This window comes from Syngnathus floridae, chromosome 1, assembly GCF_059516105.1.
Source record: "Syngnathus floridae isolate MCC-2025c chromosome 1, RoL_Sflo_1.0, whole genome shotgun sequence".
Classification (NCBI taxonomy): domain Eukaryota; kingdom Metazoa; phylum Chordata; class Actinopteri; order Syngnathiformes; family Syngnathidae; genus Syngnathus; species Syngnathus floridae.
The window spans coordinates 344,088-357,779 of NC_142413.1; the positions used below are offsets into that span (position 1 = coordinate 344,088).

Below are 13,692 nucleotides of genomic sequence, written 5' to 3' on the forward strand. Positions count from 1 at the left end.
TTATTCAGCACGCTGTGTGTACTTGTTACTTGATTGTCTATCGTGAGCCGTGTCTTGTCACCGTGGGATAGCGGGGAACGAAATTTCCCTTTCTTTGTGTGTCTTTGGCATGTGGAGAAATTGACAATAAAGCTGACTTTGACTTTTGAAATGACACCACATTTTCAACTGTTGTTCACGTTGGATTAAAACAAAGAAAATGGCATTTTCTACGACAATTCCCTTCACTACATTTGCGTTTGGCCAAGTGAATGTGAAGAATGGCGTCGCGGCGCGGAAGCGGGGCGGTGGCCACTCAACGGATGGGGGGGTTAGGGTCCGGGCGGGGCTTGCTGTAGAGCGGCAGGTGCCTTAATTGTCCCCCCGACAAAGCCTCGGCGAGTGGGCCAGCCTCTCAATGTGCGTGCGGCCAAAAGGAGCCATGAATGGAAGCGCCAGTGAATGAATGAACCAACCAACAAATGGATGAACACACGAACGAACGAACGAACGAACGAACGAGCAAATGGATGAACAAACGAACGAACGAACAAACAAACAGATGCTGGAACGAACGGACAAATGAACAGAGGAACAAAAGAATCAACAAAACAAATGAACGGATGAACAGACAAATGAAGGAATGAACGAACGGTCGAGCAAACAAATGAACGACGGGCCGAACGGTCGAAGGGGGAGTCGGAGACCCCACCCGGATGCAAAAGGCCTCCTACGACCGGCGTAGGACGAGGAAGCCGGACCGGACCGGACCGAGCGGCAGACGGATGGACTGCCGTGGTAGAGCCTTTCAGCAGATGTGCACAAGGCGAGAGCACTTCCAAAACAACACTTTAGAATCCAGTCAAGAAGCCATGCGAGGAAACAAACCAAGCTCAATTGATTGGTTGGCTCTCTGTGAATTCTCGCCTGGCTTGTTTGTCTTCTGTTTTTTGGAGTCCGATTGCTTCGTCTTTGGCACCTTCTCCGTTGCTTTTGATTCCGTTCTTAACAGGTCATTGGGTGTTTCGGGACGGTCACTTGATTCTCGGCTCGGTTCTTGACGGCCCCGTGACTTGGTTGGCGACTGTGATTTTTTTTTTTTCCTTTCCTTTCTTCTTGAGCCCTAAATGGTTTCAACACGGCTTAAGGGATTCTCCAGCGGTTTTTGATCTAGCTTCTGACGCGTTCTTGACTCGGCTCTCGTTGGATTTGACCGAGTCCTAGCTGAATAGGTTCTTGACATGATTTTTGAGCCGTCCTTGACATGGTTCTAGAAGAAAATCAAGCGTGTCAAGGACAAATAATGGATGTCTCTTCTTTGTCTAAGCCAAGGTGTGCAAGCAAGGGAGGGATTTGGGGAAATGATGAGGTTTGTTTTGGGGTGGGTGGGCTCGGGACAATAAAGCGAGACGGCACACGCGATTCATTCCGCCTCAGAAGAGAAACCCTGCCTCACCATCTGCTCGGGGTCAGGAGCGTTTGCCGGGGTCGGCGTCACATGGCACAAGCGCCCCCGCCCCCACTCACACAAAACGCCCAACCCGCCCGCCCTTCCAGCCTCGCACGGCAGACACCCGTCCGACATGCTCCCGTGTGGAGGGGAGTGCGACGCCGGGCGACCCCCCCCCAAAACAATGGCCTGTCAGATGAAAAGGACCCCGGTGAACTTGATATACATCACAAAAGGGCCACAGCAGCGTGCCTGCCTCCCTCCCTCCCTCCCTCGGCGCTCGCATTGGAGCTTGAAAGCGCGACGACTGCCGGCCGCTCCAGCAAAAAGAAGGAAAGAACATATCAAATCTATAAACATTTTCACGTGGTCATTCACAAGCTTTGCATTTTCAAAAACAAAGATTGAAACATTGACTTCTAAAATATTTGAAAAATGTCCAAACACATTTTTAACAGCATTTATAAGGACTGGCTCAAGAAGAAATCAAATGGCGATACAAGACATGGAGTGGAGCCCGAGTGTATGTTTTGAATTCTCTGGCGGCGCGTCTTCGGCGAGGCACGGCTTTTTTTCACGGCTTGACCTCGGACCCAGCGGCCTTCTGCTTCCTCCGACGGATGAAGAAGCCAGCGAGCGAGCGAGCGAGCGAGCGAGCGAGCGAGCGCATTTCGCAAAGCTGCTCTTGAGGAAGCGTTTGTTTATTTTTTTTCCCCCCTTGCTTGCGTGCGAGAGTGGCCTGCTCCTAATTCTCTCACTAACGTTTAGGGGTCGGGGATTAGTGAGAAGATCAGACGGACGGGTTGGGCGAGGTATCGCTCGTCGTGTCTTTTTCTCCTGCGTGACTGTCAAGCGGGCGTATCCTGACTCAAGCCCCCCCAACCCGTATCTTTCGCCCCCCCCCCCCCCCAAGCCAAATCCCTTAATCTGCTCTCGGACACGTCTGGAGGGCAAAACAAACAAATAGGATCTCACCCTCCTCTGTTGCCGTTGGTGACACACCCGGCCAGCCTAGCGGCTGATGAAGGGATGAAAACAAAACTTGCGCTCGAGAAGGGTTGCAAACTTCCTGCGGAAGCCGCGTGGCGGAATGGTCGCCTGGGGTTCTCGTTCTGGCGCCAATGACGGGCCACATTTCAGTCGCTTGTTTGGGCTGGGTGGGCTGGTTCCTCGATTTCTTGATCGCAAGTGTCGGATTTTTTTTTTTGCCTTGATGCAAATGAGCAACGAAAGGTCCAATACAACTTGAACAAAACCCCTCGAAAAGATGTCATTTGGACCGTACGGGGATTCCGTCTGACAACGGCGCAGGAAGAAACTGCTTGTGAAAAGGTGGCCGACCATCATGAATGATGCGAGACTGCCAACGGCCCGCACGTGCAAGGAAAAGCGGTCCGCTATGGCAGAAGTTAAGCTTCACTCCAGCTTCCATCTGCAGCGGCGGCGGCTAGTCCACACGCCATCCGGCCGTCCGGCCCCGCCCTCTCCTTCCCCTGGCCGCCGTGCCCATGAAGCAACCTTTCTACCTTCTAATGAGAACCATCTTAGCCGGCTTATATTTTTGTTTTTTTGCTTTCCGCTCATGGCGAGCTGACAGGCGGCTGGGCCAGAAACAGTGAGGTCACCGCTGTTATATTTAAGAGGGTGGTGAGCTCATTGGAGGAAAACCGCAAAAGCCAGAGAGCGAGCCAGCCGGCCGGCCGGCCGGCCAGCCAGCCAGCCAGCCATCCATCGAGTCGGCCGTTGGTGCGACGCTCGATTTCCATTCAAAGGTTGTTTGGCGACTACGTTGGTCGCTCGGCGGGCGCACTGACGCCAGCCCAAATCTGGCCGCGTGCTCCCGATTCGGGCATCCCGCCGATCCTCTGCACGCTCTGGGCCATCCCGGAGAAAGAAGACAGGAGGTCGGCCGGGGCAATGGCGAGGATCACCGGGAAGTGGAAAAAGCAGAAGCAGCAGACCGAGCGCCACAAACACACGACAAAGTCAAATTGGCAAGCGAGCGAGAAAAGGAAGCAAACGCCGAGGCCCGAACCCAGCCCAAAGAAGGAAACGCCGCACAAGCTGCGCGAGTGGGCTGCTTTTTGCCAACACGCAAAGAACGTTCTGCACCACGTCGTGCGCGCCTCCAGATTGGGGGGGGGGGGGGGGGGGGGGGGAATGCAAGAGTGCTTGTGCAAGACTGGGAAGATGAGGTCTGTGCGGGACAAAGATTTTCCTCTGCGGTGAGTACAGCCCAAAGAAAATGGCGGAAATAAGAAGTCCTTTCCAAGATTTTCAACTAATTGCTTCAACATTTCCAAAATCGGCGGCGGCGGCGGCGGCGGCGGCGGGTCCGCGTGCGACAGGATCCTGGCAAGCTCCGGCCGCACCGTGCTCGGCAATTTCCTGCTCACCTCATTTGGAGCTTGCTCTACCGCGGCCAAAGTTTGTAAGCGAGGCGCTGCTCCCTCCCACACAGATTTTTGGTTTCTTTTGAGAGACGCACGTGCAAGATAGTCGACGGCCGTCGGCGCGACAGAGCGTCGGACAACTGCGGCTTTCCGAGCTAAATTTGGGAACGAAAAAAGATCGGAATCCATGAGCAGACTTCAAATAAAGATGGAGGGAGGCCTGAAATTCAGTTCACGCCATCAATTGAGTCTTTAGGTCCTGACAGCAATGGCCAGTCGAAAAATCATAATGAGAGTGTTTCTGATTGGCTCTTTCAAATGTTTCCAGTTGAAAGGCTCAGAAAGTGCCCCAAAAAAATGAAGGAAAAAAACATAAGAGTACAAAAAAAACAGTCCCTACCAAATCTAGCTTGAATGTCAATCATTTTGATCCTGATTGAGTAGATGCTTAAACTTGGCGCATTTAGCATCTTTCGGCGCTTGCCAATGTAGCAGTCGGAATAGGTTTTTATTGCAATGGGAAATTTCTCTTTTGTCTCCTTCTCCTGGCTCTCCTCCCCAACGCAGATTTTGGTGACAAGTCGACTGTACGTACACCCAAGCGCTTCTTTGGGGGGCTAAAAAAAAAAACAACAAATAAAATAAAATCGTAGCTTTGACCATGTCGAAATTGCGTTGTCTGATACTGCCATTTCGGTGCCGAACCAATACACTGTTGCGCTCTCGTTGGATTTGTGTCATTTGCTGTTGACCTCCTTTACTCGAACTCACTCAAGTGTCACTCCTGCTAGCGGGACGTCATCGCAAGAAGGCGAGAGCGCGCACGCGTCTGGAGGCCGCTCGCCTGCGTGCTCGCCTGCCTGCCTGCCTGCCTGCCTGCCTGCCTGCGTGGCTGCCTGCCTGCCTGCCTGCTCGCCTGCCTACCTGCCTGCCTGCCTGCTCGCCTGCGTGGCTGCCTGCCTGGCTACCTGCCTGCCTGCCTGCCTGCGTGTGTGCGTGCGTGACGCGTGGCCTCAAGAATGCACTTCCCTTCCTCTGGCCGCTCGCTTCAATTTCCCCCTCGGCTCGCGGGAGCCGTCGCTTAAGGAATCTGGAAAACACCAGCGGGGGAATGAGAGGAATTTTCAGGCCGGGCTCTGGAGTTTTCTCTCCTTTCGGAGCTCGGCCCAACAATAACACGCTCGCATCGACAACGGGGCTGTTTGTCCATCGACGAGGAGCGCAGTGGCCCTTCCTTCGCCTCGCTCGCTCGGGCTGGCGGCCGGCCAGAGAGTCCCAAAGTACAGGCTACACGGAAAGATGGAACATAAACACATGCTTGAGCACTTTCTTCATCGCTCTCCAATCCTTCTTTCCTCCCAGGGATGCTGCTCAATGTCAGGAAACCGCAAAAGCAGAAACGCGAGGGGGGGGGGGGGGTGGTATTTTGGAAATTTTCTGCCTTTAGTCACACCGTGAAACGTCTTTTGAGCCTTTAGAGAAACTTCTGTTTCCTTTTTGGCTGCTCAACTATCTAAAAAAAAATAATCTGACTTGATTATTCACAACATTTGCTCACCAGAGTTCGGGGCCTTGACCCAACAAGTTGCCAAGAAGCAGCTATTGTTTTTCAATGAGAAGGGCTCGCCCCAGTGGACAAAACAAAAGAGGACAAGCGTCGCTTCCTCGGCCTCACTTAGACGCGGGCTCCCTCTTGTGGTACAGATAAGAACGACCGTCTGAAGACAACCGGATTTTTTTGTCTTCATTTGCACGTTTGTTTCGAAACCTTTCTTTAAGTATACATATATATATATATGTATACGTACATATATATATATATATATACGTATATATATGAATAAAAGTCAGATTTTATCATTAAAAATATTTTTAGTAGGTTTATTTTATAATGGCTGGCACAGGTCAATCATGCAAACTCCACACCGGACTCCAACCCTCAATCCTACAACGTAGACGTGCAAGCCGTGCTGTGGTCAATATTTAAAAAGTCGTTTTTCCATTGTGGGTCCCCTTCGCATAATGGATACAAAGTCAAATCCTTGGTGGACTCACACGCCAGCGGAGCGACGTCCATCGGCAATCACTTCTTGAACGGATCGGACCAAATTTTCACACCTGTGGTGGAAGAAAATAAACAAACAAACAAACAAACTCTCAATTCCTGGTGGATTTTGCCTATTTGTGCCAGGGCTGTGTAAATGACTCTCATTAAATGGATGAATGATCCTGAGATCGTACCAAGGGGCTGCACGTCGGCCTGTTCGATTCCTGAGCGATTCGTCTTCTGGACTTCTCCTGAAGTGGAGGGGGCGGGGGTGAGGGGCGTAATCAAAGCAGTTTTGGGACCAGTTCAGTTTTTAATCAGGACCACCGGACGGGGAGCGGGGAAATCGAACCCAATGTTAAGAATACACACGAGGAAGGAACGTTTTAAAGCCAAACTCATTCACACGTTGCAACCAACTCGACATTTAGGGCAAAAAGTGTCATTGTTAGCCACTTACTGTACTCATTTTTGTGAGTGAGCGGGTAGAAGAAGATGGGGTAGAACGCAGCAGCGACGGCTGTTATGAATCCTCCAAAAATGAACACGATTTTGTGGTTTTTGGACATTATTCTTGGTCGTTCGGCGAGGAGAGCCGCTACGCTCACCTGTAAGTCCGCAATGTTTGAGTCAATTGCTTCCGGGTTCAGAGGAAATGGATTCAACTCCGGCACTTGTCCTTTCTGGCTTTCCGTAGTGGTTCGCGTTTATGGAACGTTGCCACCCAAACAATAATGGCCGCCCCGTTCCGTGACGTCAGTGCATAGCCTCTATAATCTAAAAATTGGGGCTGTTTGGAGACGGGACTCGCTTCTATCTATCTATCTATCTATCTATCTATCTATCTATCTATCTATCTATCTATCTATCTATCTATCTATCTATCTATCTATCTATCTATCTATCTATCTATCTATCTATCTATCTATCTATCTATCTATCTATCTATCTATCTATCTATCTATCTATCAAGAAAAAGGCATCTTTTACACATATTTTACTTGATTTTCTGCTACGATGTATTGGCAAATACAAATGAACCTAACCCAAATTTTTGTAATCCCACATGGACGTCTCGGCATGATGACTTTTAATCACATTGTGATGACTTGTAATCTCGTCATGCCGACTTCTAATGTCGTCTCGTCTCTTTTTTTTTTTTTTTTTTTTTTGCCCTAGGTGTCCCTAAAATACATCGTCGTTGGACTAATATGTGAAAATACGCTCAGACTTTTTTTTTTGCCCGACAGTATTTTCATTCACTCCTCCAACTACAAACTTGAGTCGTACCCGTGTTGCGAATGAACCAACGACGAAGCAGCATTTGCGACTAAGCCTTCTGTAATGTGTTGATATAATCAATAAATTAAAGCAATCAATATGAGGAGTGAGTAATCATTATTATTAATAAATTGTTTGATTCACATTCGAGTAATGCCAGTATTAATTGCAACAACAACAGCACTTTACTTGCAGTGCTCAAGACAAAATACTAGGAGGTGCTTTTGAACAAGCGCGTTTCCGTCCAGGCCTCTAGGGGCGCTACACTGGAAGCTGAAAACGGCAACCTGCAGCACGGTGATGAGCACAGCCAGCGTAAGTCGCCTATTTATTGATTTATGGTTTGCTCATTGCACGAAAAATAATTTATAAGTCTGAGTCATACATTTGCGCGTTTTTTTTTTTTTTAGATAAATACTCGCAAGGTGCAGCAATTTTGAATGACTCAAGTGAGGCAGCGGCGTTGCCAGGACACTCGAGCATCTTCGCCCTGATTTTCGTACATTTTACAGCGGTTATTATAGTTTTTCTGTCATACAGCATATTGCTCTGCATTTAACGCCTTGTGAAGCAAGAAAAAGACGGGCGGCTGTAAGCAACGGCGCCACAGTGCGCATGCGTACTTTGGCCGCCATCTTGGAAGGGTATATACCGTCGTCGGTCGGTAACCTGACGGAGCACTTCCAAATACGGATCGGTAGCCGGTGGACTTAAGTCACACTTTTTTTGACTTTTTTAATAGCTTGAATTTTCTACTAATATTTCATATCCTTTTTTCTCTTATTCGGGGCAAATCAATAAAGTTTCAGTCAACAGCATTGGCACAGACCAAGTCAGTTTGCGGGGTGAGTTGTCAGATTTCCGAAAGACTTCACATGAGCCGTTTCATTGCTGTGTCCAGAAAGGAGAGCGGGAGCAGCGGAGGAAGCTGCATCAATTTTTAGCAGACCTGGCCTTACTGGGTTCCTTACAGGTGCAATGGCGTCAAACACGGGCCCGCGGTTTGCTCATCAAATGACCGCTTGTCCGCTTCTCTCCTAGGGTTTTAAGTACTTCCAGCCTTGGTTGAGAGGGAAAGAGGAGCTGCTGCTGACTGTGGTCAATGAAGATCTGGTCAGTCATCGGCAATGTTGGGAAAACGTGCGCCCGCCGCGAAGGACGTACTACAAGCCTCGCGTCGAGTCGTCGCGCAAGTAGCCATTTCCCTTACCTACCAATCAGGGATGGCGCTCGCCGGGCTTCGCCGTGTCCAGAGCCTCTTCCGGCAGCGTCTCCAGCACCAGCGACATCTGTTCGCCCAGCAGCAGCTCCCCCAGCATAGCCAGCCGGGCGGGCTCCCCCCAGCCCGGAGAGCCCCGGGGCCCGGCGGCCCAGCTCCCTCTCGGGTGCGTGCGCTCATTCCCGCCTGGGTTGCTGATCATTTGGAGCCGTCCACTTTGAGCACTTGGTGCTTTGCTGCCCTCAGGGACGAGGAGCATCTGCTGCCAGCCTCCCCCAGCGAGCGCGAGATGGCAGTGCCTGTAAGAGAGCTCGAGTTCCAGGCGCACGTTAATCGCAATACCCTGCACGATGTCGAGTCCACGGTGCTCTTTTGCAACCTGCTTGCACGAGAGCTCACCTTCGTACAGCCTCAAAATGACACGACCAATTGAATTCGATTGCGATTCCATTTGTCTTTCCGAGTATGTTTTTGAACAAACATTGATCGAAACAAACACATTACAGTAAACAAAAGATCTTGGTCCTCGGAGGTTCGTGCCGGTTGATTTTTGCAGACGCTTCCCGCGCAACGCAACAGGAGGTGAACTGCACCCTGTTCTTGGTGGCCGGCTACGTCAAGTACGGGCGCCCGCACGCTTGGATTCGCTCCAACCACGAGCGCCTGGTCAGCATCCCGGGCGGCCACTCCCTGGTCAGGGACACGCCCATGAAGCTCAAGTCCATCGCTGATTGGCAGAGCGGAGGTACGGAAACCGAGGCGAGGGTCTCTTCAGGAGATCACTTGTGGCCTTTTTTTAGGTATTCGCGTGTGGGACGTGGTCAGCGAGCTGGTGTGTCTCTGCACCATGCCCTTCCCCTCCAACCCGTTGGCTCTGGACATGCGCTACATCCAAAGTCTGGCCGTGCCGGAGCGCTTCCTGGTCACCGGAGCCCTCCTCAACTTCCTGGAGACGTACGCAGTCTGTGGCAACCGCGACGAGCTGCACTACGGCAAAGGTGTCACCTCCCAAAAAAAGACCTGGAGTTGGTTTTGGTTGTAACGGCTTTCTCCTCTTCAGTGCTGGAGGAAGTGCGGCCTCTGCGCCATCTGCACGTCCAAACCCTTCTGGAGCTACAGCGGCTGAAAAAGCAGGACGTGGACGTGGACGTGGACGTGGACGTGGACGTGGTGACACGGCTTCCGTGAACTCGGTTGAAATTGAGCAACTCTGCTTTGCCGTCTCATGTCCAACCGTCCCCGTTTTCATCGACTGGAGTCCGCCGCCAACTCAGCGAGGACTTTGTGTGTGTGGGGGTGGGGACTTGGTTTTGACGTTCATTTTTTTGCATCCAAAGGCGGGACAAGATGCTTTCGGAGCTGACAGAGTTCAAAACTGCTGCGGGATTTTGAGAACTTTTTCTTCTTCTTCTTCTTCTTCTTCTTTTTTGCGCGCACTGCAGGCAGGCCAAGCCAATATTATCTAATGTGTGTAAAATCCTTTTAATGCATATTTCATTAAAGACGTACATTAGAACGTGCGGTACAAAAATTAAAATACAAAAGATACTCCCTTGAGCAGTCACTTGTGTGAAGGAAATCACAACCCCCCCCCCCCCCAAAAAAAAAAACCTTGCTAATTTTTTCTTTACAAATTTGCAATGTGGACTGTTGAGCATTATTTGGCGGCGGTGGGATGGCAAAACTCGACGCAAGTCACTTTGAGGGAGGAGCAAAAAGCACGACGGCGCTCGCTCCGGCGCCCGTTTGGAAGCTCCGATGGCTTCGGGACACGCGCTCCTTTGAGGCTTCAGCTCCAGCTGTCAGAGACGGAGCCTCGGGCTCGGAGAGGGCTTCGGGACACGCTTCTCCGCCAGCGGACTGCGTGCGGAACCACACGGACGACAGATAATTAGGGACACTGCCAGCGAGATTGCAATTCCACTCTAGCTTCTGCTCACAGGCACTTATGACTGATTGGGTGAGCGGTAGAGCGCTCGGACCTTTGGAAAAGAATCGACCGCTAATTCCAATTGGGTTGCCGTCAAAAGACCTTTCTTTTTTCCTGACAAACGTATTTGATGAAATTTTGTCCAAAGCCATCAAGCAGGTAAAGCCACGTTTGTAAGGAATGACATCAGCTCACCTTTGCCCAGGGCGGCAGGTAGCGTGCAGCTTTTGGCGGGGGGGGCGGCGTCGCGGGCGCTCGGCGAGCCTTCCCTCTGGCAGTCGCTCAGCGCAAGCTGGAAGGAGCGCGCCAGGCAGCCCGTCATGTCCCGCGCCCGCTCGGCCCGCTTGCACCAGAAGACGCGGCACTGCAGCTGCTGGCCCTGGTGCTTGCAGATGTACAGGAAGACGTTGGGGCGCTCGGCGTCGGCGGCGCAGTACGCGATGTCCCGCAGGTACGTCTTGGCCAGCTGCCGGCCCGTGCTGAGCTCCTTGACCTCCACGTAGCGGGGCCGCACCACCAGCGCGTGGTCTTTGCTCAGCTTCTTGGCGCCGGCCGCGCCCGCCAGCAGGCGGCCGATGGCGTCCCGCGCCTGCTCCCGATCCAGGGAGAAGATCTTCTCCGTGCCCAGGTAGTGGACCTTAAAGAGCGGGTCGCCGTGGGACAGCGACTCGGTGCGGTCGCGGCGGAAGTGGCGGCGCAGCGCGGCCGGCGAGTTCTTCAGGCTCTGCATGAGGTGGAAGGGGCCCGCCGACATGGCGCCCCAAGCAAAGTGTCCACGCCGCCCGTGGTCAGCCTTCCTTCTCCGGACGGAGTTGCGCAAGTCGCCTTGGCTGCTTTGTCTCTGGAGGAAGATCCAATTGGTCTCCTTCAAGTGGCAGAGCGACGACGGCGGCCTTCAAACACACGACGGTCAGCATTTGCTGGGGGAGCAAACAAAACCATTTCCAGCTTTAGAAAGTTCACTCAAAGGAACTGCAGTTTGAGTGACGAGGTCTGTTGTGGCCTGACTGAGTGACTGAAGCTACCTCCCCTACTTCAACCTCGTTCCTTGGTCAGGCTAGAGACAGTCTTCAAGGGGAGGAGTTTCATGCAGCCCACACTACTACTTTGCATGTATACGCACGCAATGGTAACCCGTCGTCAATGACTCGAGGGGAGGCTGCACTGAACTGATGAGCGCATGACGCTTTCAGGCCATCACACGGCTATTGTTTGGCCAGCTCCATTGTGTCGCTGTAACGTTGGTTCCTATTTGTTCCTATTTCCCGCCGACGTCCCTCCTCAAGAGAGAGCACATACTCGAGCCTTTGACCATTGTTGGTGGAGAGGGGTGTGTGTGTGTGTGTGTGTGTGTGTGTGTGTGTGTGCAGGAAACAGCTTGGCGTGGCCCTGCCCCCTAGCCAAAGTCCTGAAATATTTGCGTTCCCCGCACAATGACGTGCTTTTGCGAGTCATGAAGACACTTGGACACAACAGGACAGCTGTGGTGCTGCTCATTTCCTGCTCTTCAGTACGTCAAGGCAGTGGTCACCCAAGCTCATTTCTCCACAATACCTCGGTACTGAGATAGAAGCAAAGTCAAACAAACTTTGGAGTTTCTCAACTCACTTGCATAGGACGCTTGGGTCCAGGTCTACTTTGCCCCGACACGGACTTCACAAAGAGTTCCGCGCCACAAAATGCCAACAACGAACGGCTTTTGTCGAGATTTAACTTTCCAACTCATGCAGAACGGAGAATATGCAAAAGGTTCGCTTCAAATCGGCCTGTGTTGGTCATTTCTAGGTGCCAGTAAATTGAGGAATTGCTTACAAATTTAAATACACTCAAAGTCCAGCTTCACGTTGCATCTATGACAATCGAGCCAGTAGAGCTCACGGTGAAAAGTCAATGGTGTAACATGTGCGAGAAACAAGCGAGCAAGTGTTGAAACGTGCAGTTTGGCTTGGCTTTGCTTAGCTTTGCTTGGCTTGGCTTGGCTTGGCTTGGCTTGGCTTAGTTTAGCTTGGCTTGGTTTAGCTTGGCTTGGATTGGCTTGGCTTCGGTTGCTTTGTTGCTCTTACCTGGCGGCAGCAGGAGTCTCATGCAAGCGATGTCCGTGAACGCCTCAGCTGAAACGTGGAGTACACTGCCAAGCTAAATCGCGCCAGGAAACGATGAAAAACTCGAAGGAGGACAGTAAAATTCCGTTTTGGGCCTGGTTACAAACGCACGCTACGCTTTTCGACGCTAACGCGATGCCATCTTCACGCTCCTGTGTGCGACTCGGTTCCGCTCGCGACTGTTTTAAACGACAGGCGCGTCGGGCGCGCGCACGTCACGAGAGGACGCGCACCCGCGTCAGAGAAACGAGGGACGGGCGCAACCAAGGGGACGCGGGGAGGAGGGGTGCGGCGAAGCTATAAATGGCACGTTTGTTTCAGCATACGACGCAAGGTGGGTGGGGGAATCAGCTGACTGAGCTCTTTTTTACGATACTTAAAGTGGCGTGTTGAAAAAAAGGAACAAACAAAAGGTGGCATTTTTATCTGTAACAAAGGTAATGCCCCTTGTTTGACAACATGAATACTTTGCCCAAAGTCTGCTCGCAGGCTACGCCAGTTAAGACTGTCTCTAGAATGAGAATGGTTTTTTATACGTATGTTCCCAGTGACTGACCGGTCCACGTCGGACCCTATTTCTAACCCAGTCAGCTGGGATAGGCTACACTTCACCTATGACCCCAATGAGGACAAACAAACCCGAGGGAAAATTGCCATCTATATTTAGTGTCCAGAGAAACATTTTGATGAGCATTACATTTGAGCTGCCTTTCTGTGTGCCTGGTGCGGTCAAACAGTAGAGCTCCTGTGTTTTTTTCCCGGCGGCAAAACAGTTGAGGCCTTCGGACGTCACGCCTGCCTGCCTGCCTGCCTGCCTGCGTGGCTGCCTGCCTGCCTGCCTGCCTGCCTGCCTGCCTGCCTGCCTGCCTGCCTGCCTGCCTGCCTGCCTGCCTGCCTGCCTGCCTGCCTGCCTGCCTGCCTGCCTGCCTGCCTGCCTGCCTGCCTGCCTGCCTGCCTGCCTGCCTGCCTGCCTGCCTGCCTGCCTGCCTGCCTGCCTGCCTTTTTTAGATTGTCTAGTGTGTGAAAGGAAGCATTTGTTTGAAGGCTTAGAATTTCTGTAAGGTATGCTAATTTCCATCAGATGGTCACGTCATATGTTAGCATCAACTTAGCTGACTTGAGTTATATTGTGGTTTGATTGAAGATTTGCGAGTTTTCTTTGATATTAGTTTTACCATTTCAATTCGTCTAAATTTCACCAGGGAAGAAGTTCATATGATGAGCGAACTTGAAAAGTGGCCTACAACTTGGTTGTGGTCCTATGAGGCGTTTCCTCTTGTGCTCCTCCTCC

General features: G+C 51.7%; 3 protein-coding genes across 9 annotated transcripts; 1 reads left to right on the forward strand and 2 right to left on the reverse strand.

Annotated features, from left to right (window-relative positions):
* Positions 1-4,420: 4,420 nt before the first annotated feature.
* Positions 4,421-6,541, reverse strand: smim20 (small integral membrane protein 20). Of its 2 annotated transcripts, none has more exons than XM_088387970.1 (4): positions 6,330-6,541; positions 6,064-6,120; positions 5,878-5,940; positions 4,421-4,439 (listed from the first exon to the last, which is right to left on the reverse strand). In XM_088387970.1, exons 1-3 carry the CDS (start codon positions 6,436-6,438, stop codon positions 5,906-5,908), a joined length of 201 nt encoding a protein of 66 aa, XP_088244096.1. In that variant the 5' UTR covers positions 6,439-6,541; the 3' UTR covers positions 4,421-4,439; positions 5,878-5,905. The 2 variants fall into 2 exon arrangements, with proteins under 2 accessions (XP_088244096.1, XP_088244086.1); XM_088387960.1 differs by lacking the exon at positions 4,421-4,439 and adding an exon at positions 5,690-5,792.
* Positions 6,542-7,345: 804 nt separating this feature from the next.
* Positions 7,346-9,917, forward strand: LOC148403081 (uncharacterized). 6 transcript variants are annotated; one of them, XM_088387869.1, is made up of 9 exons: positions 7,436-7,465; positions 7,561-7,575; positions 8,052-8,123; positions 8,192-8,263; positions 8,372-8,535; positions 8,616-8,670; positions 8,949-9,114; positions 9,170-9,367; positions 9,430-9,917. In XM_088387869.1, the coding sequence occupies exons 1-9, from the start codon at positions 7,451-7,453 to the stop codon at positions 9,555-9,557; spliced, it is 885 nt and encodes a 294-aa protein (XP_088243995.1). In that variant the 5' UTR covers positions 7,436-7,450; the 3' UTR covers positions 9,558-9,917. The 6 variants fall into 6 exon arrangements, with proteins under 6 accessions (XP_088244013.1, XP_088243995.1, XP_088244020.1 ...); XM_088387887.1 differs by lacking the exon at positions 7,561-7,575 and having other exon boundaries at positions 7,346-7,465; XM_088387894.1 differs by lacking the exons at positions 7,436-7,465; positions 7,561-7,575 and adding an exon at positions 7,801-7,982 and having other exon boundaries at positions 8,192-8,535; positions 8,902-9,114.
* On the reverse strand, positions 9,836-13,692 carry LOC148403082 (low density lipoprotein receptor adapter protein 1). Its single transcript, XM_088387937.1, has 3 exons — positions 12,363-13,692; positions 10,495-11,219; positions 9,836-10,229 (listed from the first exon to the last, which is right to left on the reverse strand). The coding sequence occupies exons 2-3, from the start codon at positions 11,051-11,053 to the stop codon at positions 10,159-10,161; spliced, it is 630 nt and encodes a 209-aa protein (XP_088244063.1). The 5' UTR covers positions 11,054-11,219; positions 12,363-13,692; the 3' UTR covers positions 9,836-10,158.

Excerpts from the sequence above, each read along its gene's own strand:
- smim20 (XM_088387970.1), bottom strand. The coding sequence starts at position 6,438 with ATGTCCAAAAACCACAAAATCGTGTTCATTTTTGGAGGATTCATAACA. Across the intron at positions 6,121-6,329 it reads CACTCACAAAAATGAGTACA|GAGAAGTCCAGAAGACGAAT; the intron begins GTAAGTGGCTAA and ends CCTCCACTTCAG. Across the intron at positions 5,941-6,063 it reads GGCCGACGTGCAGCCCCTTG|GTGTGAAAATTTGGTCCGAT; the intron begins GTACGATCTCAG and ends CTTCCACCACAG.
- LOC148403081 (XM_088387869.1), top strand. Across the intron at positions 8,536-8,615 it reads GCGGCCCAGCTCCCTCTCGG|GGACGAGGAGCATCTGCTGC; the intron begins GTGCGTGCGCTC and ends TGCTGCCCTCAG. Across the intron at positions 9,115-9,169 it reads CGCTGATTGGCAGAGCGGAG|GTATTCGCGTGTGGGACGTG; the intron begins GTACGGAAACCG and ends GCCTTTTTTTAG.
- LOC148403082 (XM_088387937.1), bottom strand. The coding sequence starts at position 11,053 with ATGTCGGCGGGCCCCTTCCACCTCATGCAGAGCCTGAAGAACTCGCCG. Across the intron at positions 10,230-10,494 it reads ACCTGCCGCCCTGGGCAAAG|TCCGCTGGCGGAGAAGCGTG; the intron begins GTGAGCTGATGT and ends TTCCGCACGCAG.